Source organism: Leishmania martiniquensis, chromosome 36 (assembly GCF_017916325.1).
Source record: "Leishmania martiniquensis isolate LSCM1 chromosome 36, whole genome shotgun sequence".
NCBI classification, from domain to species: Eukaryota; Euglenozoa; class Kinetoplastea; order Trypanosomatida; family Trypanosomatidae; genus Leishmania; species Leishmania martiniquensis.
Genome location: NC_090171.1, coordinates 230,446 through 253,003, shown reverse-complemented (window position 1 = coordinate 253,003; position 22,558 = coordinate 230,446). Strand labels below are relative to the sequence as shown.

The 22,558-nt window shown below is 55.0% G+C and overlaps 3 protein-coding genes across 3 annotated transcripts; all 3 read right to left on the bottom strand.

Annotated features, from left to right (window-relative positions):
* Nucleotides 1–6,927: 6,927 nt before the first annotated feature.
* On the bottom strand, nucleotides 6,928–8,448 carry LSCM1_00075 (uncharacterized protein; the record flags this gene model as incomplete). The annotated part of the gene is made up of 1 exon (XM_067317734.1): nucleotides 6,928–8,448. One exon carries the CDS (start codon nucleotides 8,446–8,448, stop codon nucleotides 6,928–6,930), a length of 1,521 nt encoding a protein of 506 aa, XP_067173839.1.
* Nucleotides 8,449–15,776: 7,328 nt separating this feature from the next.
* Nucleotides 15,777–17,138, bottom strand: LSCM1_00074 (uncharacterized protein; the record flags this gene model as incomplete). The annotated part of the gene is made up of 1 exon (XM_067317733.1): nucleotides 15,777–17,138. One exon carries the CDS (start codon nucleotides 17,136–17,138, stop codon nucleotides 15,777–15,779), a length of 1,362 nt encoding a protein of 453 aa, XP_067173838.1.
* A 2,661-nt stretch (nucleotides 17,139–19,799) lies between these two features.
* Nucleotides 19,800–20,582, bottom strand: LSCM1_00073 (uncharacterized protein; the record flags this gene model as incomplete). Its single annotated transcript, XM_067317732.1, has 1 exon — nucleotides 19,800–20,582. The coding sequence occupies one exon, from the start codon at nucleotides 20,580–20,582 to the stop codon at nucleotides 19,800–19,802; it is 783 nt and encodes a 260-aa protein (XP_067173837.1).
* Between the last annotated feature and the right edge of the window lie 1,976 nt (nucleotides 20,583–22,558).

The window sequence follows — 22,558 nt, the reverse complement described above, 5'->3', positions numbered from 1 at the left end:
ACTCTCCATCGCTCACCGCTACACCATCGTTGTCGTACTCCTCTCTTCTCTGCTCACCCATACCGTCGAAGCCAACGACGCGCGCGAGCGAATACGCGTTCTCGCTTGAACGCCTGAGTCGCACAGAAAGCGGGGAACACAAAAAAAGAAGAGGCGGTGCGATCGTATGCGAAAGCACACACAACACAAAAGAACACGAACATAGGCAGCGCACACGGAGAAGGAGAGAGCAATAATAAGCACGCGAACAAGACAGAGGAGGATAGAAGAAAGGGAAAAGAAAAAGAGGAAGATGTGGTAAAGGGGTAAAGGGGTAAAGAGCATATAGGAAAACAATGGCGAAGAAGGAACAAGCGAGCACAGAAAAGTGGCGTGACGAAGATGCGCGGGCGGGCCAGTAAGAAGAAAGGGAGAGGGGGCGTGCATATATATAGAGAGAGGGAGAGAGAGGACGGAAAACAGTCAGTGCTAGCGAGGAAGGAGGGAGAAGAACGTGGTGGGGGGGAGGGGACAGAGAACAGAAGAAAGGCGAGTCGAGACCGCAAGATGGAATAAGCAAAGAGCACGAAAGTCGTGGCGAAACCTGCGAGCGGAGAAAGAAAGCCTTTCCTCCCCCCTCCTCCTCCTCCCCCGTAAAGGGTGCGCGCCAACCAGTGAATAAAGGAGCAGATCCAAAGGCAAAGGAGAATTTGCTGTCTGGCGGAGCACACACACATACACAGACTCAGTGGAGGGACGCGGGGACAAAGGAGAAGGGGGAAGAAAGAGAGAAAACGAAAGGCTGCGACTGGTCAAGCACGCGCTCCTATACACACACACAGACGCACACACAGACAGACATATGCATATATGCGAAAGACCATGGAATACAAAGTCTCAAAGGCGAAACAAAATCACGAAAAGAGAGGAGAGGCGAGGGCCACCGAGGGGGAGGAAGGCACGGACAAGCACAGAGCCGTACTTCCGAGGAAGGAGGAGGTCACGCGCCGAAGCGATAGGAAACTCTACGAAACGAAAGCGAAAAGGAAAGACAGAACGTAGTCACGAAGCGAAGAGAAAATCAATGATAAGGGAGCTGAAAAGAGTGAAAAGAGAAGAAGAGGCGGGAGTGGTGGTGGCGAAGGATACGGTACAATGGCAACGGCACCGCCAAGCGGCAAAGATGGAACATAGGAAAGAAGCGAGGGAGAGGCCAAACAACAGAGCACCACCAAGACGAGCAGACAACACTAATGCAAGAATTGCCGCACACACACACACATACACACCTCCGAAGAACTGCAACGGAGAAAGGATGTGAGGGGAAAAGTCGAGGCGAAAAAGGGGGACAGAAGTTTTAAAGGTCGTATGTGCAGTAGTGGAGGGAGAAAAGGGGGGAGGGGGAACACGGCACAGCGGTAGGGCGCCTTGAGGGGATGTGTGTGTGTGTGTGTGTGTCGGGGGAGGGGGGCTGTTGCTCAGCACTCACAGCAGAGTTGAACAAACAGCTTGAATGGCTGCCACCCCCTTTTTCATTTCCCATGACTTCCCTATGCCCCCCTCGTTCCCGCCAAGTATATGTTGCGAGGGTCAAATAACAAATGGGGAAAAAGGAGGCGCGCTTCTGATTCATCTTGCAGTTGTCTTCTATCGTCATCACGAGAGATCGCACGCCTGCACTGCATCGCTTCCTGACACACACACACACACACACACGCACACACAGGCCCGCGCACATGTACGAGGGGCAAGGTCCACTCAAAGGCACTCCTATTTGTGTGTGTGTGTGTGCTCATTCTCTTGTGTATGTGTATGGAGGAGTTATCGGCTGCTCCCTTCCTCTCCACCCCGAGTCGCGTCCGCTCCCGCTTCGCTGCCCTCGTAGCCTGAGGTGATCCTCGCTCGACTGCCACCTCCCCACTTTCCAATGTGATCGGGCCACCACCCATCTACGACATATTCGTGGATGGGTGCGAGTGAATGAGAGTGAGAGAAGCTGGCGCCCACTGTAAAAGTTGTCGGGGAGCGCGGGGCTAGAAGACGAGGTGGCTCGCCGCTTATGGCGCGAAGAACACGAATACCGAAAAAAAAGTGAGCAAACAAAGCGAAGGCTGCGAGGCACAGTGAGCACGAAAGCAGTCCACAGGAGAGAAGGTCAAGAAGGGAGGGAGAGGAGAGACGAGGGGCAGCGGCCCCATAAGAGTAGAAAATGCACGTGAAACAACGCGCGCCCCTTCCCCAAGCAACTCCATCGTTGGCTCCACAGATGTCAGCGTCCATGTAAACGAGAGCGGAGGCGAAAAAAGGGGGAAGGAACAGGGGGCAGACGAGTGTGCAAGACGCAGAAAGCAGGGATTCAGCGAGCGAGAGAACCTCACCATCGAGCAAGGCCGCCTGACTACAGAGAAGACACGCACACGCGCATCGATGTGAGGGAGGTACATGAAAGAAAAGTGGTAAGATACTGCGTGAGAGTCAGCAAGGCCACAAAAACCGTGCGAGCGACAGGGAGAAAAAAAAAACAGTGCGTGGGGGGAGGAGAAACGAAGAGTAAACCGGTGACACTCATGAGGCGAGGATGGGAAAAAAAGTCGAGATGGCACGCGCCACATCGAACTGAAAAAGTGAGCAGCGCTGGGGAATATGTCGACAGGCGTCATGCGTAAAGGCGCACACAAGAGCGCACCCCGACCACCCAGAAGCCTATACATCCTCCCTCGTCACACACAGGAAAGCATAGAGTCGAGCTCGGTCTTCATGGGGAGAGTGTCCTCACCTCGTCCGTTTACTCACCTATAGCAAAATGGAGGTCACACTGAAAGCGGCGGGGCGGAGAGGACTTAGAAGAGGGAATCGGTGCAAGGGATAGGGGGGAAGATCTCTCGGGAAGAGAGAGAGAGCGGCATCCACAGAAGAAGATGAAAAAAAGGGAAACAAAGGAAAGAGGGTGGTGAGATGACGTCGAGAATAGGGAAGAAAGGGCAAAGAGAGAAGGGCACCATGCACGTAAGCGCTTCGCACCGGACGCGCCAAAAGCAGCTCCGACCAGAGCCTCGATTTTCGTTCTTTTGAGGTACTCCTCCTTCTTTGGTCAGCCTCCCTCGCGCGCTCTGCTTTTTCGAATTTACATTCCAAGTGGCGCGATGCGCAGTGGCACCACGCAGCACAGCCCACAACCAAGGCGCTCTCTGCTTGCAGACCCGATACATCAATATCAACGGCGATGACACTCCGTTTTTCTCTCATAGGGAAAGGGGAAGGGAGGGGAGGGGGCACACAGGAACACAGGGCTGCGTCGGGCCACCTCAGCGAGGATGAGATGGGGAAGCCAGTGCCTGCTAATGTAAATATGAATGCGTGCGTGTGCGTCTGTAAAAGGCTTTCGACTTGGGAAGTTCTTCCGAAGGAGTCCTTGATTCTGTGAGAGGAAGTGTGCTTATGAAATCATGCGAAGAGAGGAAAGCGAAAAAAAGAGCCCAAAGTAACCTCTGCATCAAGATCATCAAAGCGAGTCGGCTAACACGCACAGGCACAGGCGCGCGCGGAGAAGAGGGGGGAGGGAAAGAACATATTTCAACAGCGTGATGCGATAACCAAGCCAAGTGAGGAGGGAGGCGAAATATCAAAAGTGCTAGCTCGAAAATGGAGAGGCAGCAAGCCCTCACGCGCGGCAGAGTGTGGCGAAGGAAGCACGTACAGCCCAAATAACGACAAGGCGGCAAAAGTGTGAGGGAGAGAAAGATCACAAAAGGCCATGAAATGAATCTGCGAATTCGATGATGGTGGTGGTGGCCGATGGTGGTTTTAGAGTGGGGAGGGGGGTGGGCACGCCGCGAGAAGAGCGTGAAGAAACAACCGCACTGAATGCAGAGAGTTGAAGAAAGGGAAAAGCGACAAGAAAAAATGTGAAGGAGTGGGGGGCACACGATAACAGCGAGAGCAAACTGCTGATGCCTTTGTCATTTCATGTACAGCTCCAGCCATCTCATTCAGCTCCTTTGTCACTGGAGTACCGTCTTGCACCGTCCCCTTTTTCTCCTCCTTTCTCGTGTGTGTGTGTGTGTGTCTGCCGCACCTTCCACGGAGAAGACCCGAGGTGAACTTCTGCAAAAGTGCAAAGTGAAGAGGAAAATGAGGGGGGCCTCAAAGGTGAAAAAAAAAGAGATCGACAGCGACGCACAAGAAGAAGACTGAAAAAAAAAGGAAAGGATGCGGCAACGAATCTGATTGAGAAGGAGAAAGCCGCTTCAAAGAAAGGGTCTAGACAAAGTTGAGAGAGCAAGAGAGAGAGAAACACACACATACAAGCGCGCACACACGTGAAAAAAAGGAAAGCTGATACGGAAGGAAAAAGAACTTCTCTTTTAAGGAGACGAAGAGAAAGCGCAAACAAAAAAGGAGGGGGAGGGGAGGGGGATCGAATCTGAAGAGAAGAGAGAAGCAAAACAGTCGAAAAAAGACGGAGTAAAACAACAATGGGAAAAAAAAGAGAACAGTATTCATGGCGAATGGATAAGTCTGAGGGAGTGGGGAAGGGGGATGTCGCAAACACGAGTGTATAAAGACATGTAGGCAGCCTCCAGATGTACTCACACAACGGCAAAAATGAGTGAAAACAGAGGAGAGGCCAATAGCCATAGAGAGAGCCACCACCGCTACCACCATCAACCCCACCCCCAACTCGGCGCACACGCGGAAGGGAAAAGGAAAGGCCAACGTGAATAGAAAACCAACTAATATATATATATATATTAGAAGCCAAAGTGAACACAAAAGGAAACGATGAAAAGAGAGCAAAATGGAAACGAGCAGGAACGCGCACACACAGTAAAGAAAAAAAAGAAAAGCGACGCCGAAGCGGGGGCCGGTGGTGCGGGGTGTGATAACGCACACAGAATCCGGCGTTTGCGGGAGGCAGAAAGGTAACCAAAAAGACAAAATTTCCCTCACTGGAAAAGGGGGAGGAGGAGGGGGGTGCAGCGGGGGAGCCCCAAGGCGATTCCAGTTTACATCGATTGACTGGTTTAATCGGCATGAAGAGAGGAAGAGGAGGAGGCGCAGAGCAAAGAACGAAAGGGAAAGTGCGAAAGACACTGGGGAAGCGAGAGGGGAAAAAAGGAAAAAAGCATTACAACCGACAGAACAGAACGAAAAGGAACACACACAATGCACACGAGAAGGGAGAGAGAGGGGAGGGAGGGGGAGAGGGGGGGCCATTCCATGATGAGAAGTGCACACACTGAAAGAGAGAAAAGATGCATACATACATACACACGTACAAACAGACGCGCAGAGGCTTCTATGCGGCCAGCAGCATAGCACGATAAGTGTAAATGTGAAAGAAAAAGTAAAAAGAAATGGCCAACGCACTCGAAAGACACGGCGCCATCGGCACGTGCTGAGTAGCAGAAAGTTGAAAACATCTTCTCGAACACGCTCAGCAAAAATGCATGTGTGTGTGTGCGTGGTTTTGTATGCACGGATGTGAACCTGAAAGAAGAACCGTTGTGCGGCAACTCGAATGTTAGCGTTGGCCCATGGTTACATCCCCTCGTCTTTTCCCGCACCGTGGATTCCTTTCAGCCGAAGAGAAGACTCAAAAAAGAAAAGGGGAAGGGAAAATCGCACGGTATGTAAGGAACAAAGGTCGAGCTGGACGAGCAAGACTGTCACAGATACCTCCCAAATGGAACAAGGAAGGAGGAGGAGGAGAGGGGGGCAAATAACAACAAAAACGCTAGCGGTGAAAGGAAAAAGGCCAAAATGTTGTTTCCGAAAGGAGTGTCAGGGCACCGAGAGAGTACATCACGGAGGAAAACAAACCGGAAAAAACACGGGTAAGGGCAGGTCGACGTCCGTCGATCTGACGCATCACCCAAAATCCCTCTGTGTGCTCTTTTCGTTTGCGTGTCTATGTGCTCTTCGTGAGCTTCCCGTCCTCCGCTCTTCTTTTGTTCCTTTTCGTGGAGGTGGAAGTGGTGGTGAGGGGAGAGGTTGAGAGGAATCGCACCCGCGCAAGACGTAACCAAAATAAAAATACAAGAAAAAAATGATGCATGTCCAGTACGCATCGTGTCACACACAAGCACTCGTACGTTTACGCAAATGGAAGGGGCACGTCTGAGGCTCGAGAGACGCAGGGGCGGGGCGGGGCAAAGACATCACCCAGAAGGCGTACACGTACACGGTCACGCATGAAGACCTCCTCTCAAGGACATCAAAGCAGCATGCCAGCGAGAAAAGCGATTGCGGCACTCACTTTTTTCATACGGAGGTGGCAGAGGCCCACGCAATGAAAGCCACAAGCGAAGGGAAACATACAGGAAGAGCATAACGAGGCGACCAGTAGAGGGGGGAGGGGGAGGGGCATAAAAGGCGGCATTGGGTCGCCTAGGTAACGAAGGGCACGAAAACAGGAAAAAAAACGGACACACAAAAGAGGGTGGGGACAGCGAACAGGAAAGAAAGCCGAAACACACACACACAAAAAAAGAAAAACGAGACAAGGCGCGTGCAAGAAGAGATCCATGTTTATAAGAAACGGAAGAGAGGTGATGGAGAAGAGGAGGAGGGAGAGAAGAGGAGCGCAGAGAGCCCATCATGGAAGAAGAGGGAAGGGGAGTGATGGGAAAAGAGAAACCAAAAAAGCGAAAGGTCAGGAAGGAAAAGAGTTTGGTCGATATACAAAAACAAAAAAAAACATAGTGACAAATAAGGAAGGAAGCAGGGCTGGCCATGCGTGTGGATGAACCCGTGTCTGCACAAGCGTGTATGTATGTGTTAGTACTACAAGGTGGGGTGAGGAGATACAAAGAGGCTTTCCAGCGCCGTACACTTTGCCACGTGATATGCTTGCCGGCGCGCACGATGGCGGTGGGTGAGTTGGCACAGGTGTGGGAAGAGGCGCACTCGAGTAGGGGAGTGGTTGGGGTGCACCGCAGATGAAGCTCAGTTAAGGCTTGTGGAGGAGGGCGACAGTGAGTACGGATTGTTGCGGCGGAGCGGTGAGGTGCGACTAGGGGGCTGCTGCGTGTACGTTCCAGAAGCGCCACCACTGGGCAGAGAAATCGGCGAGAGGCGCTGCGCTGGTACCCCCTCCATTTGGCCTGGAGTCACGACCACCTTAATCGGCGATACACGTCCGCTAGAGCGGTACTGCACCGGCGAGATGCGCCCATTCGCGGCTCCCATTGACACTCCGCCGTATGGGTAGAGGGAGTTCGGTTGCAGCGGCGGCTGACGTAGCGGCTGGGGCTGCGGGAGCACTGCCGCCTGAGTGCCGTACATTTGGGGGCGTTCGTTTCTAAACTCCCCTGATGCGGTGTTGTCCGCATGCGAGCCGATGTATCGCGGCTCGTCAGAGGCCATCGCGATGGCTGCCATCTCCGCCGCTGCATTCATCGCTACATCGTCCTCGCCCAGCTGGCGCCCCGCGGTTACGGTCGGTGCCGCCATCATTGCTGTGGGAGGCTTTGCCGCGATAAAGACGGCATTAGCAGAGCTAGGTGCATTGGTAGCGGGAGCCGCGGTCGCTGCTGGGGCCGGTGACGAGCGGTTCGACGCCTCCTCGTCCGGTGCGGGGCTGGCTAACGCCACAGAGACGACGTGTAGGAAGCGACAGCCGTCACCCATGCGGCACAGCTTCTTAGTTTGGAAGTGAGCGCAGTGCTGCATCTTCAGTGCCGGGATACCGCCGGCCTGCCTGTACGCATCCTCATACTGTGTGGCACCCGCTGTGCGAAGGACGTCATCGCCGTTAAAGTCCATTCCGTCACCTGGTGTGTTGGGCTGATACACGCGCACGATAAGATCTTGCGGCATGTGCTCATAGCGTCCAACAGCCTCCCTGGTGGCGCGGTGCGTAGCAATGTGCGGAAACTGATCAAGGTCTGCCACAGCACAGTGGATGTCGTCGCACTGTTCGTTGTTGTCGCACATGCCGCGGGACTGCAGGTGTGGGCACAAACGGCACTTGTCCTTGAAGTTGTCGCCGTTGTCGTTGAAGAGCTCCACGTAGCGATCGCTTCCTTTGGTTTGGTAAATGAACTCGCTAGGGATGTCGTAGTATACATTCATGTCAGGTGTGTAGCAGCGCACGTTGAACCCGGGGTAGTAAAAGAGTGTCTTGGGGTCCACCTGCGGGCTCAGCAGGCGCCACAGGTACTGCTTTGGCACGTGTACGTACTGGCACCCGTTTCCGGAATCGCAGTGGCCTTTCAGAAAGCTTTCGCACAGCTCTGCATCATTCTCCGGTTTCATCTTTGTTCGCTGCACGCGGTTCAGCTTCGTGCACATCTTCTCGCCTGTCGATGGCTGAACAAAGCGCACCGTCGTGATGCGCTCTTGATAGGAACGGCGCCCGTTCGGGCTGCGGCGGCCTTCTGAAGTAGACGCGGGACTCTGACGCGATCCCACCTCCCCCGAGTTGGAGGAGCTCCAGTTGCGGTGCTGCGGATGCGCGCTCGGCATGGTGTGAGCCGCCGGAGAGAGAAGCGCAATACAGTAGAACCTAGACGTTAACAACTAAGGAAAGCCGGAAGCGTTGCGGAGACAGGGAGTAAACAGACACACACTCGCACACACGCAGGGAGGGGATCAATACGAGGAGCCGAGCAACAATACGCACACACGCACACGCACACCACTAGGAAGAGGCTCGCGCGGAACGAAAAATAAAACGGTGTGAGGGCACCAGTAGGAATGCTCTGTCAAGGACCACAGGCCTGTAGCGCCTCCACGCGCCTGGGGAGATTCGCCCGGGGAGAAAGGCACGGACAGTTTCAAAAGGGAAGTGGAAAATAATAGTAAAATAAACGTCGAAGAGATGCTCTACACTGCCGCAAAGCAACTGCAAACGGCAACGGCTTCGACGCCCTGAGCACGCTAGTGTTGTGTCTGCAACCCCCACCCCGCGCGTGTATTTCTATATGCAGTGGTGGAGGCGTGATCAGAGTAGAATCGGCAACAAGGCGCGTAATGGCAATAGTACGAGAGTAGGAATACAGAAAGAAGAGCGGCACTAGAAGAAAAAAAAAGGCACTGAAGGGGAGAAGTGCCCAGAACCGATGGAGCACTGGAAGTGAAAACTGGACAGTAGCGGTTGAAGCGAAGAAAAGAGGCGGCAGGAAAAACGAACAAAGAAGGAAAAGCGAAACAAGAGACACAGAGGCAGAGGCAGAGGGAGAGGGAGAGAGGGGGGAGAAGGGGAGAGGTGGAGAGGCTCAAAGTTTGTATAGAGATATAAGCGCAGGCTTGACGAGGAAAGGGATGGGTGAGAGAACACAATATGTAGGGAGAGAGCGAGTGAGATGTGTGGACTCGAGAGGGATGAGGTGGAGCGTCTAAAAACAAACGACCAAAGAAAAGGAGCGAAAAAAAAAAAGCGAAGGTTCAGCCCATAAAACGAAAAGCAAAGCTCAGCTGCACCACGCAGAAGAGGAGCGGAAAAGAGGAGACGCCACCAGGAGAAAAGCTAAAGAGAAGAGGAGTGATGCACTTCACCGAAAAAAAAGAAAACGTTCAACGCATTATCGGCTGAAACCCAATGGCGGCAATAAAGACGACCCCCAGGCAGCCAAAAACAAAGGCAGGCTAGCTGCCAGATCAGTTAAGACGGAGAAGGGAGGGCAGGAGTAGACGACGGCAAGGCGCGAAAAGGGAAAGGGAGAGGGAAAGACGAAACGGGGTTGGAACAAGAGAGCGGACGATACGGAAGAGGGTTACTTTGCGTGTATAAAACACCCTCTTTTCTTCGTTTCGTGCGTGCTCTTCGTGCTTTCCTATCGTCGCTGTTGCCGTCGCGTGGGCAAGGCAAAGAGGGAGAGAGGGGGGATGGAGGGTGAGAGAGAGAGAAGCGCAGTGCAAAAAGGTGCACAGGACGCCTACGCTTCTGATGAAATGCTTGCGCTTACAGAGGAATGACTGGGCGGCGTCCCCTTTCAAATATCCACAATCACCACCATCAACAGAAAAAAAAAAAATCGGTCGTCTCCTCACGTGTTTCCCCTGCGACGCGTCCACAGCAATTATCGAACAATGGTAGGCGCTGAGAGGTCACACCAGTACGGCACGTGGAGATGTGAACACCAGGGCGAAGCCGCACGCGCACCTCTTACTTTGCTTCCCTCCTCCTCTTTGCTTGCAATTGACCTCTCGCGTGTGTGCTCTCGTGCGGATCTGTGATGAGCTGACCACTGCTGGCGAAAAGAGAAAGAACAGGGAGAGCTTCCGCAATCAGCTCGGTAAAACCATCAACAGAGGCGAAAAGAGAAAAAAAACAGAAGGCGAGTGTCGGTGTCTCTTGTTGATGCGCGTGAGATGGCTGCCAAAGGAAGAGAGGAGTCGCAGGAAGGAGTTGAACACTGAAACCGTCCCCCGGCACTCTTCTCGTCGCCGTATCGCGCGTGTATTGCTCGGCAGAGCGGTGCGAGATACCGCGCTCAATGTGACAGGAGACTGAGGAGCAGAACGAGTGAGAGAGGGCACTCAGATTCAGAAGCGGCAAGCGAAAAGGTAGCGAAAAAAGAAAAGCAGGTGAAAGATATGGGTGACTTGACGTGCGTAAGCGTCTTGTGCAGCAAGGCACGCCACACTTTGATGGGGCGGATGAGATGTGTGAGCGTGCCGGTATGTGTGGGGGGGGGCAAAGAGCGTGCGACTTGAAGAGCTGCCGAGAGGAAGTACCTACTCAGCCTGCCTTCTTTTTTTTGTTGTAGTGATTTTCCCGATTTTCCCCGGCGTATTATTATTTTTTTCTTCGGCCTGTTTGCTACGGTCGGTATTAACTTGGCCCGCTTAGGCTTGGCGCACAAAGAAGCGGCGAATGCGAAAACGGCACACAATCCTGTCAGTGCACCAACTCAACAGCCACAGTCAAATGTGGGAGACAAGTGATGAGCGCCTTCTTTGGGGGGAGGAGGGGTTCGTGAGTTCGCAGATGTATGCGCTAATACGTTAAACAGGAGACGAAAGGGCAGAGGGCAGATAGGAGACAATAGAAAAAAAACGAGGAGAAACGCCACGAAAATAGAAAGAGTGGGATGCAATTGTGAAACGCAGTGGAGGAGCAAAGTGGCAGCGTAAGAACTTCTTTTTCAGCTTCCCGTGTGTGTGTGTGTGTGTGCGTTTGGCAAGCGAGTGGGAAGTGCATGTTGATGCTCAGCAATAGGAGCAGTGGTCACGATAAGGGACAAAGGGGAGGTGGTGTGAGGAGGATGGCGACCCAACATCGTGGCGGGCCAGGAAGATCGAAGAAAAAGAGAACCGTGCGCGTGACCGTATGCCGTGTTATGCGCATACGCCCAGCAGCAATGATGCGAATGAGGGAGAGAACAAGATGAGGGGCAGATAGTCACAAAAAAAAAAGCGGTGAAGCGTTCCAGGGACGGATGAGGCGTCCGGCAAGGTCAACGGAAAGGTAGAGCTGGCAGATGATCATCACTCGCGCGCCTTCAGAGTCGTATGAGTGTTCTCCGCAGAATCGCTCTCTTTCAAGCGCAACCCGCTCCGCCCAGCGGAGCCCCATAAGCAAACCCTCGCTAAGAAGGGAGGTGCACAGCACGGGGGTGCGCAGAACCAATGCGGGGAAAAAATTTTTTCTTCGTCTTTGGCTACTCGATGAGATCCTTAGTGCAACCTCACCGCATCACAGAGACACAGAATTACGCAGCAGAGCTGGATAGAACAGAAGCACAGCAGCAGGGCTTGCAGGGCGAAACGCACCATAGTGCTATCTGCCTCTGATTTTCTTTTTCATTCGAGATGGCTGCTGAGCGGTAGTCATCGCCCACTAGGCTACTCCGCTCCACAGTAGTTTACTTTACTTGTGCTTGTGTGTATGTGTGTGTACGCGCAGATCTGTGTCTGTGCGTGTATGAGTCTTGCCTCCCCCCTCCCTACCCTCCCCCTGCCGCGGTCTTGAAGCTCTGCTTCACTAGCAGAAGGGCGATCGAAAAAAAAAGTCGGGGATGTAAGGCGAGCCTTGATGGGGAAGGGGGAGGGGGCAAGTGGGCACCAGGAAAGCGGAGTGAGGGAGCGACAGAGCAGAGGAAGCAACGGGAAAAAATTTAGCCAAGCTTTAAACGACAGAAGAAAATGACTGGCGAACGAGGTTTCGCCGCCACCCCGCTCTCTGTGGCTTTCAAAAACACGGCTGGGTACACCGTGGCGGTAGTCACAAGGAGAACAGATTATGGCTGGCAGGAGCCCAAGCAACAGAGATGAGGATAATCAGACGGCACGCAACCACACACACACACACACACGCACGCATGCAGCTGAGGGCAACGCCATATATGGCGGCAGCGGCACCGGTCGGCCCACAGGAAACATTTATACGCCGGGATGAAGCAACATCGGAGTTTAAATCGCCCGAGAAGAACAAAACGAAACGTAGGACAGAAAAAACACCGACCAACACCGAATGCCACAGGCGGCAACGGCATAGCCGACTGTATGCACAGCGGACGTCGCTATCAGAAAACCATTGGCAGTGCACCACCAATCTCACAAAGGCGTGCGAAACGAGCGCGCATGCACACCCGCACCGAAAGACTGGTGGAGGAGCTCATCGCGCCCCTCTCTCGCAGCCGCATCGCCCGACATGAAATGAGCTGCTGCGCTAAGAAGATCAATTACCTGAGCACCGAAAACCGCGCGCGCGATGAGCAACGTGAAAAGAAGGAGATGAGGCGTCATGCGCGGGCGTGGCTCCGCGCACGTTCTCCAACTCCTCTTCCAGGCAACTGCATCACACAGACACCGACACATTAGAAAACGAACACGTAGCACGACGACGTGCACCGCATACTACAAAAAGGAATACAGGAAGAGCGAAGGCTCCAAAAACACCACCAGCCCAATGCCAGTAAACACTTATGCCACTAAACCACAACGTCGCAGTCCCAAGGAAAACTTCCTTTGAAGCACTTCGCCCCCCACAAGCCGTGGCACCGCGGCTCAGCCCCCCCAGGGTAAGCCGTCCGGCCAACGACTCGGGCCATGCGCCCCGCCCGCTCGTCTCGGTCACCACCACCACCAAGTCCCCTCATCGCATACGTGCAGCGCGATCAGCGCCACACGACCCCGGGCAGTCCCGCATGCATCCAGCCGCGCAGCAGGGGGTGGGGCCCACGCGCATCCGCTCCATGGCCCCGCCCACGGTCGGCGGTGCCAGATGCCGCGCACCTCACCTCCACACACCCCTGCTCAGACGCCGTGCAGCATGCCACGTGCGCCTGACAGCGCGTGCGCCCAGTGCCCGCAGCTGCGCACCCTATGAGAGAGGGCGGAGGAGGAAGAGAGGGAAGAACAGAAACGAAAGAAGCGGAGTGGAGAAAGAGGAAGAATGGGTCCTGCCGCCGCCCCGACGCAGAGCTGCGCCGACGTGCCACGCAGCAAACAAGTCATGTACGTATGCGAGCAAGCGTGAGTCCAAAAGGAATCGTGGGAAAAGGGTGTGTGCAACAGCGCAGCGTTAGCACATGAGCAGAAGGCGAGAGAGAGAGAGCAAGCAAGAGCTGTGACGGCAAAGGCAGAAGCGCTCGCGCGAATGCTCAATGCTGAAGCCTGCGGTGAGCATGCTCTGGCGGCAAAGCGGCTCACGAATGTGCAAGGTGAAGTAATGCACTTCGGTGAAGGGTGAGGCCGCTGTGAAAGGGAGGGCGGAAAGGCGGAGCAGCAGAATATGCAGGGAGCCGAAGCCTCCTTGCAAACTCAATTCTGTCCCCGTTCATGCCGCCGCCCCCCCTCCCATTACCCTCTTCCGCGTCTCTTTGGCGTAGCGCCGCCGCGAAGTATGTGCAGCTGCACTCGCTGCCACGAAGAGAAGGGGCTGCCTCACGAGAAGGATATAAGTGTACCTGTAGTCTCTTTCTCTGAGACTTGTGCAGCACCGCTCCGCAGAATACAGCTCACACTAGCGAAAACAACGAAGTTACCCCCGCCCGCATACAATACAGCGAGCAGAAAAACAGAGACGAGGAAAAGGTGGTAGCATGCTCAAGCACGCACACACACACATACAAGCGAAAATCATTGCAAAGTCCTTCTGTGCCTTTGTGTTCGTAGGCGACACGAAGTCGGTCCAAAGCTCTAAAAAAAAAAGCACCACAGCAACATCAATGGCGGCAAGATTTCATCTAGGATCTGCGCTATGGTGTCAACGTGTGCGTCGCTCAGCGGTGTCACGATAAGACATAGAGAGGAGCGGCCCAGTTGAAGCTCAAAAGAAAGAGAGCGTCGTACGTGACAATTGAACTGGCGGAATCAACACATTCAGACACACAAACAAAGGCCGGCGGGCAAGCGAAACCGGGCGAGAATGGAGCCGGCGCTTCCTCCCCCCTCTCTCGCTTCCTTTTCTGAAAGGCGAGAGCGACACAGGACGGACTCGCAGCCGAAAAGCGGGTGGCCAACGTCGAAAAGAGCTTATGAGCAACGCGAAGCAAAAAGGAAGGAGCGCATCATGAGAGTGCCTACTGCGAAGTAGCAGCTTAAGCAGAGACGTTCCTCATTGCATATCGTGCAAGACCACTTGTCAGCCTGATTCCTCCCCTGCTCCGGTGCACAGGTCACGAGCAGACCAGCAGTCAAGGCGCACGCCAACACCGGCGAGGGAGAAGGAGCAAATCACTCTCCTCTAAATCTCACGCCCTCGAAAAAAAGGAGAGACATCAACGCCCTTCGCAGGTAGTCGAAACTAAACGACACTACACGCACATACGCACACAAAGAGGGAAAGAGGGGCGGAAACAAACGCGCGCTACAGAAACGAAACATAGGGACGCAGTGAAAAGGGAATAGAGCCAGCACATACAGAAAAACGAAATGCGCGACTTCAGCTCTTTACGACCAGCGAAAAAAATCAACAAGGAGAGAAAGAGGCAGAGGAAGCGACAGAGCTACAACAATGCGGTAATGAAACCGCGGGGGCCAGCCGATGGCGCGGTCAGCGCTTGGGCATTCCCACCGCTTTGCATTCCGCGCGTGCAATCCTCACCCCACACCACAACCCACGCACTCAACCAGTCCGCACCTGCGGCAGAATCATGAGAGACAAATTCAGCGCGAATGAAAGCAGTAATTGGGCTCCAGCTCCTCAGGTCCAAGACACACCAACAGATGAGAAAAAAAAAGTTGTGTGCACAGAGAATGGGAGGTGGTAGAGCAATGCCGAAGGGAAAACGAGGCGCAAGTCGAAGAGAGGACAGATGGAAGAGAGTGAGGGGGAGGGGGTGAGCGACTTTCTATGGCAGACATGTGAAGTTAGAAAAGGCAGCATTGCTCTGAAACGGCGCTATCAGCGAGCTGCAGAGCACAAACTTCACGCCAAACATTTGAAGGCGTAGTGGCGGGCCGCGCGAGGCGTAAAAAAAAAAGGAAAAGGGGAGAGAGGCAGGCACACCGAGAACGATACACATCGGGGAGCGTTGTTGGGAGAGCGCTCCCCGATGTGTTTTTGTCGCCAGTAAACATACAGAGAGCGGGGGAGGGCAAGCGCAGCGTGCGGCTTTTCTCTTCACGCACGGAAAGAACATCGATTTCTTCCTCTTCCCCACCCACTCCTCCTACACACACGCACGGCACGTACCTGTACCCGTGGGGCCCCACCGTACACGAATGAGGGACGAGTTCTACAGAAGCGGAAGCGGCGATCACGGGCATACGGACAACGAGAGAGAGAGGACACGAAGCCCTCAGTCTTTGCTGAGGCAAAACGCGCCCACCGCGCATGGGCAGACGACTTGGCGGCTATCCATGGCTCATAGCGAAGGAGCGGTGGATGGCAGTGGTGAAGGTCACTTGCGCACGGCTGCCTCGCGCGCGACAGGTCTGCTTTCTAAACCAGAGGTGGCAGCCGTTCCCGGGCGGAGGTTCGGACGGGCATACAACCGCGACGCTGACGAGTCGCTTGCGAGGCCGGTAGAAGAGGGCTTTGTAGAGCTGCGCTGCGGAGCCGACCGCGCGGCAGAGCTGCTACTGACTGTCGTTCGTGCAACCCCAGAGGTGCCGGTGCCAGCGCGTGATCCACCTGCAGCAGCACCGGAGGAAGCTCTGCGGGGAGCGCTGCTGCTGCTGTTTTGGCGCTCTGTGCGCTGCCGCTGCTCGCCGGACGCAGAGCCGCGCCGCAACGCGGCGATTTGCTCGTAGATAGCGTCTCTGTACTTGTCCAGTGGCAGGCGCTCGTTGTCGGGAAGAGAGATGGTGATGGGCTCGGTCGCCACTGGCTCCTCTTCTGGGCGGTGAAAGGCAGCCACGTACGGGTGTTCTAAAGCCTCCGCGGCGGTGATGCGCCGGTTTGGGTTGAAGCACATCAGGCGCTGAATAAGGTCCAGTGCATCGGGAGAAGCGCTCGGTAGCAGCTCGGCAAACGTGCGCCGGTGCGTGAAGTGGATGTCGCGAAGCATGGCATGGGCGAACTGCGAGTTCGTCGCCGCCACGTCCGCTGCGGAGGGCATCCCAGTAACGCTGCATATCAGTTCCAACTGGTTCGTTGTGGAGCGGCCGGGAAAGATGGGCTTGCCAAGCATCAGCTCCCCTAGAATGCAGCCCACAGACCACATATCCACGCCCTTGGTGTAGCGCGTCGAGCCTAACAAAATCTCTGGCGGACGGTACCACCGCGTCGCGATGTAGTCCGTAAGCACCGGACGCGATGCCTGCTCGCCCTCCAGTGACAGGATAGAGCGCGCGAGCCCGAAGTCGGCCACCTTCATGGTGCAGTCACTGTTGACGAGCAGGTTGCTTGGCTTCATATCGCGGTGAAGAATCTCAGCCGAATGCAGGTACTTCATCGTCTTGAGCAGCTGGTAGATGATAAACTGCTTGTGAATGTCCTCTAAAATGTTTGCGCGGATCACCACGTGCAGGTCCGTTTCCATGTATTCAAAGACGAGGTAGATATCGCGATCGTTGTAGGCGCGATGAACGTGCAGCAGCTTAATAATGTTGGGGTGGTGCAGCCGGTGCAGGAACATGATCTCGCGAAAGGTGCGCTGCGCATCGGTTGAGTTTTGAAAGGCATCGTAAATTTTCTTTAGGGCAACGATGCGGTTGTGTTTGCGTTCTACCGCCCGCCAGACAATGCCGTAAGCGCCTTGCCCGAGCTGTGTTTGAATCTCATACTTTTTTAGAATATGCGACTCAATCTCAGTCGACATCTTGACGTCTGGGTGGTCAATCACTACGAGAGAAAGGGGAGGCAGAGAGCGAGAGGGAGAGGGTGGGTGGGCACGCGCACCGAGTCAGTCCGGCTTCAGGTGGGCACCGCTGTCGGCGACTGAAGCCAAAAGGATAAACGAGATGGGAAACGATGGAAGCGGCTCTACAGGATGACAGGTGGGCCCGCCTCACACGAACATACACGACACAACAGAAGTGTGGACCGTATGTGTCTGTTTGTGCGTGTGAGAGTGAGCTGCGTGCGCGTGGGCGTGGAAGGGTAGAAAGAGGATAGAGGGTGCGAGGGAAGGGAGGGTAAACGAGAGAGAGCGTGCGTGAAAGACAGAGGGTCACCTGGATGCCTCGCACCCACGCATGTACGCGCCCGCAAGCGGTCTTCGTGGCGTTCCTCAGCAGCGCGAGGAGCGTGAAGGGGGAGTCGAGGGAAGGGAAGGGCGGCACAACAGCAATCGAGAAGAAACGCAAGGGGGAAAAAAAAGAAGCGGACGAAAAAGGGCAGCCGCAAACTTCAGCTTACAGACACACACGCAGGGGTAGCAGGCGCGCTGCCCAAAAGGGAAACGCGAACGCACCCGATTCAATCGATGCCGTTGTCGAAAAAGAGAGGCGGAGAGAGCTTCGAGGCGTGCGATGTGCCACGTAAGATAGCATAGATCAAAGGGAAAGGCAGGAAGGAGAAGAGGAAGCGTTTGTGTACAAGGAAGGAGGTGGAAGTAGCAGCAGTGGCAGCCGCGCGTGCGGCGGCGATCTCTGGGAAGTCTCTGAAGAATGACGGGAGTGTCGCGAACGGAATTGGCGTGAGATATGCGATGTATGAGCAGTGAGGAAGACGATTCGGTTGCTTCCACTTCAGCCTTTTTTTTTGCTAACCCGCTTTTTTTTGGGAGGGTGAGATAGGAGGAGGAGGGGGGGGAAAGGCAGCAGAAAAGGTTCCTACTACGTCGGCGGCGGTCTTCTGAGAGCACCGTGCACGATAGCGGATGCGTGTGCGAGTGTGGCGTTCACACACGCAGAACGACGACTTTGAGGAGAAGTAAAGGGGAGGGGGCGAATCGGGGAGGCGTAAAAAAAAAAGGGCTGTATCCTTTGCATATGCCCCCGTGTGTGTGTGTGTGTGTGTGGCCGGGAGCCGTGCAGAGGCCAGGCAAGAGAGGGAATATATATACATATATAGAGAGAGAGAGTTGAAGAGGTGAAAGAATGGCAGCGAAATGAAGAGAGGACAACGTGCATTCCTATGCATGAGTGACATCCAGCACGGGCGGTGAGCGAAGCGAACAGCGACAACGCCCAGCACCGCATGCGCATCGCTTGCAGGCAATGGTGACCAGGCGCTCCCTTGAGCATTCCACCCCACTGTCCGATACAAGTAGGTTGACATACGTGAGTGCGTTCAAGAGATACCCCCGGCAGCGGCCTCAACATTTCTTTTCTTAACCACTCTCTAAGTGGGATCCATGCCGCGACCTGCTCCCGGGAGAGCGGAGTTCCTCTGCGAGGCCGCGTGTGTTGTCTGCTACCCTTTGTTTTTCTTTGTTTGTGCGTGGAGGTGCACGTCGGCAGCGCCTATCGCCGACAGCGAGAAACTGAGAAGACGGCGAAACGTGATCGCGATGGGAATATGTCCACACACACACACACATACACACACACAGAGCGCGCGCGCGAAGGGCACCGTGACCCGCGGTCGTGATCGGTCTCTTTGTTCTCTTTCCCCTCGCACAGCGTGTCCACCCTCTGTCGTGGATCATCAGCGAAGCTTTCCCTCAAGCCTCAGCCTGCCGCACGGTCCTTGTCCGGTTCAAAGCGGCCGTAAACGTGTGCTGCTGCAACGCGCCGACTCCGTGGTATGTGCATGGCCTCCGCCACAAACGGGGCCCACAACCACTTTGCAGGTCACCTCGCAGGTCGTCCCATCGTGCAGGTCGCCATCTGGGCCAGCCGCCTCGGCTAGGGATCAGGCTGCCCAGGTCACTGGGAGGTAAGGAGTCGGCTGGAAGTATTCGAGCTGAGCCGACACTCCGCCTGCCACATGAATGGCATAAGCACTTTCATTCTCGCAGGGATGTCACGCACCACGCCGTCGAAGACTTGGCGACCCATGTGAGTGACGATGAAATCGACGGCATCCCACGTCGCAGGTGCTTCACCCGGTCATCACCCGCAGGGGGGGAGAGGGGCTTTGGCGAGGACAAGAGCTGCCTGGCTTCCCCACAGAAGGTCCGAGTGAGGACACAATGCCGATTGCCGGCACGTTCCCCGACGATCCAAGCCGCATGCAGATGCAGCAGGGGTCATAGCAGTACAGCGGCGGAAAGCCTCTGTGTCTTGCACAGAAAACGCACATCAGCGGTGCCGCGATCGGCAGGGAGATACACGGGAAGGTGAAGCGAAAAAAAGGAGAAAGCAAAAGAAACGCAATAGCGCCGAGCGCAACCATGAGGCAACGGCAAAGAGGAGGGAGAACACGTCGATGTGTGGTGTGCGCACAGTCGGCCAACGACAGCGCGCGTGGGTGCGAGCGCATGGAGATAAAGACACATGCAATCACCGAAAAGCAAGAGAGCGAGAAGAAAATGGTGAATTGGCATAGCCATGTCGAGACAGGCGGGTCGGGTGCCCCGTTCAGCGCCGTGCAGCTACTGTGAATCCTCCTGCAAACACTTGGTGAGCTTCTCCTTCTGCTTCTCAATGCGCTCGCTTACTTCGCGCTGCAGCAGTTCCAGCGACTCCACAGTCAACTCTGACAGCAGCGACACAATGGAAAGCAACATCGAACGCTGCGCGGCAACGGTGGTGAACAAGACCGTCCTGCCACTGGCACTCCGCTCTTCGATTATGGCAGTGCCGTCCGAAATGCTGCCAGGCGTGCTCGAGGGCGCGGCATCCGCTGCTTTCGCTGAGGTGATGCTGCTGGTGCATGCCGTCTTCTTGGGTCGAGGCGACGAGACGGCCTCGGCAGACGCGGGCCTGCCGAGAATTTCGTCCAGCACCTTGGTGGTCATGCGCTTTCCAGCCGCCTTGCGCTCTTCTACTGTCACCTCGACCCCGTCCAGCTGCCGCAGTCCGGGGCAGCAGTGCAAGACGAACTCTCGGTAGTACGGGTGCTGCGCGCACGGATTGTCACGCAGCCACAGCACGCTAAGCATCGGCAGAGTCCGTAAGGCCGTCACCTCTCTAAGATGTTTCACCTTGTTCTTGCGCAGGTACAGCTCCTGCAGCACTCTGCAACCTTGCAGCGGTTTCAGCGAGGATACATTGTTCGCGGCTAGGGCGAGCACTTCGATCCGAGGAAGTTTTTCGATGAGAGAGATGTCCGTGAGCCCCTCACCCCACATGTCCAGTCGCTGAACATCGCCCAAAGACTGCAGCTTCGTCTTTTCCAAGACGAGCTTCTCGGACAGCGCCTTCTCAGTAATCATGACTGACCTTGCCAGAAAGAAAAGAAAAAAAACAGCGGCGATGTTGGTCCCTTGCGGTGCACCCCGATCCGGAAAAGAGAAATGCGTCGCCGGATATCGCAGCACCAGGTCGAGAGGAGCCGAAGAAATTGATCAAGAAAAATAAGAGCGCCCAAAGCAGCAGCGGCAGCGGAAGCACGCGCTTGGGCTGTCGCCTGTGGCTTTGTAACCTTTTGCTCGAGTGCTCGCGGTGCGGTGGGCCGCAGGTACACCTTACGATGCAGCAAGGCAATGTCGTCGGGGCGAGGAAGAGGTAGGCGACGTTCAGGAGCCGAACGGGCAAGATAACGCGAAAAGGTAAAAGGAGAATAGATAAGAGCGACGGGTATCGGTTACGCAGGTAAGGCCAGGGCGACGCGCATTGACAATGAAGATGGGAAAAAAAAGAGGAAAGGGTCCAGCTCAACCAAGCAGTCCGTGCGAAAGCGAAGGGAGAAGAAGTGCCTCACAGCTGTTGTGCCTTGCGAGAGACGCCAAGCGTACAGACATAGAGAATGGCAAAATGCAGCGTGACGGCTGTGGAGATGTCCAAAGAGAAGGGGGAGTGAGTACAAAAAAGAAAATGAGGTGAACAGTGCGCGTCAAGCGACGAAGTGATTGCACAGTCGCCTGTTTGGAGCAAAAAAAAAGTAGAGAAGAAATTCTTTTTTGATGAAAAGAAAAAACGAAGCGCACAGACAGAGAGAGAGAGAAGGAAGGAAGAAGAGCACCGTTAGGTGTGTCTTGGTGTTTGTGTGCGGAGGGAGGGTGAAGAGACGGGCAACAAGGGAGGAGCCAACAGAATAAGAACTGAATGTGAAAAATGCACTGCGCTTCATGTAAACGTTTGATTTGAATAGACTGCAACAGCAGAGCCGCATAGAGCGGCAGCGGAGCAGAGGGAAGGTGGCGCACAACCAGAGTGCGTGGGCCGTGGTGGGGCTTCTTCCACGTGTCTGATGCGCACAAGGGCCGCTACCGTTCTTTTCGTATATCAGTAGCCAAAGAAGAGTTGTTCCATTCGTGCCGAGCAATGTTCGCCACGTGCCTCGATGTGTGTGTGTGTGTGGATGTAGGCGTATTCTGCGCACGAGCGAAACTTGAAGAGCACAGACGCGGCTAGACAAAGGGTAACGAGGTGATGGCACCTGTGTCAGTCGAGGCGTGGTAGGGGGCCAGTGAAGAGATCCACGGACAGCGAAAGAGAGAAGGAGAGATGGAGTCGGAGCAGAGGAGGGCGCAGATGTGGGAGTGCGGGCGGTGTTCGTGCGCAAAACAGTGGTCACACAACTCACAAAAAAAAGAGGGGAGAGAAAAGGAATAGAAAAGGGAAACAGTAAGTGAGCACACATCACAGAGAGGGTCCGCACACGCAGACACATTTGCGGCGCTGCGTGCGGAGTATGCCGCTGCTCCTATGTCAGGCCAACCTCTCCAGCGCGCTCCCTGCTGACTGTCCAATCGCACAGGTATTGCTGCAGAGAGAGAAGGCAGCGCAGTCCAAAGGGGAGGGGGGGCAGTGACGGTCTCCCCGATACGAAGCAGCAGGCGCAGTACCAAGTATGAGCATGTGCGACATCCCTCATCACGAATCGAGAAGTGGAGGGAAGAGAAAGTGCTTTGTAAAGGAGCTGAACGTTATTGTCCTGTAAATGTCGATGCACAGGAAATGGATAGGGTGCAGGGAAGACGCGCAGGGAGCTCACCGAGGTCAGGGTCCTCGCATCGTAGGCATATGTTCGCGTTTATGTGTGCGCCTCGGGGTAGCAAAAAAAAAGGCGTACGATATCTGCCGCTGATGAAGCTCCCAGAGAAAAGGGTCACCCGCGCCACGCTCCAAGCCAAGCCATTGTGCCAGTCCGCGCTTGCGGATCCCCTTCAGCAGTCCAGTGCGCACAGAGAACTCGCACGCCGACGCGGGCAAGAAGAGGAACACATGAGCAGGTAATAGTGTCGGC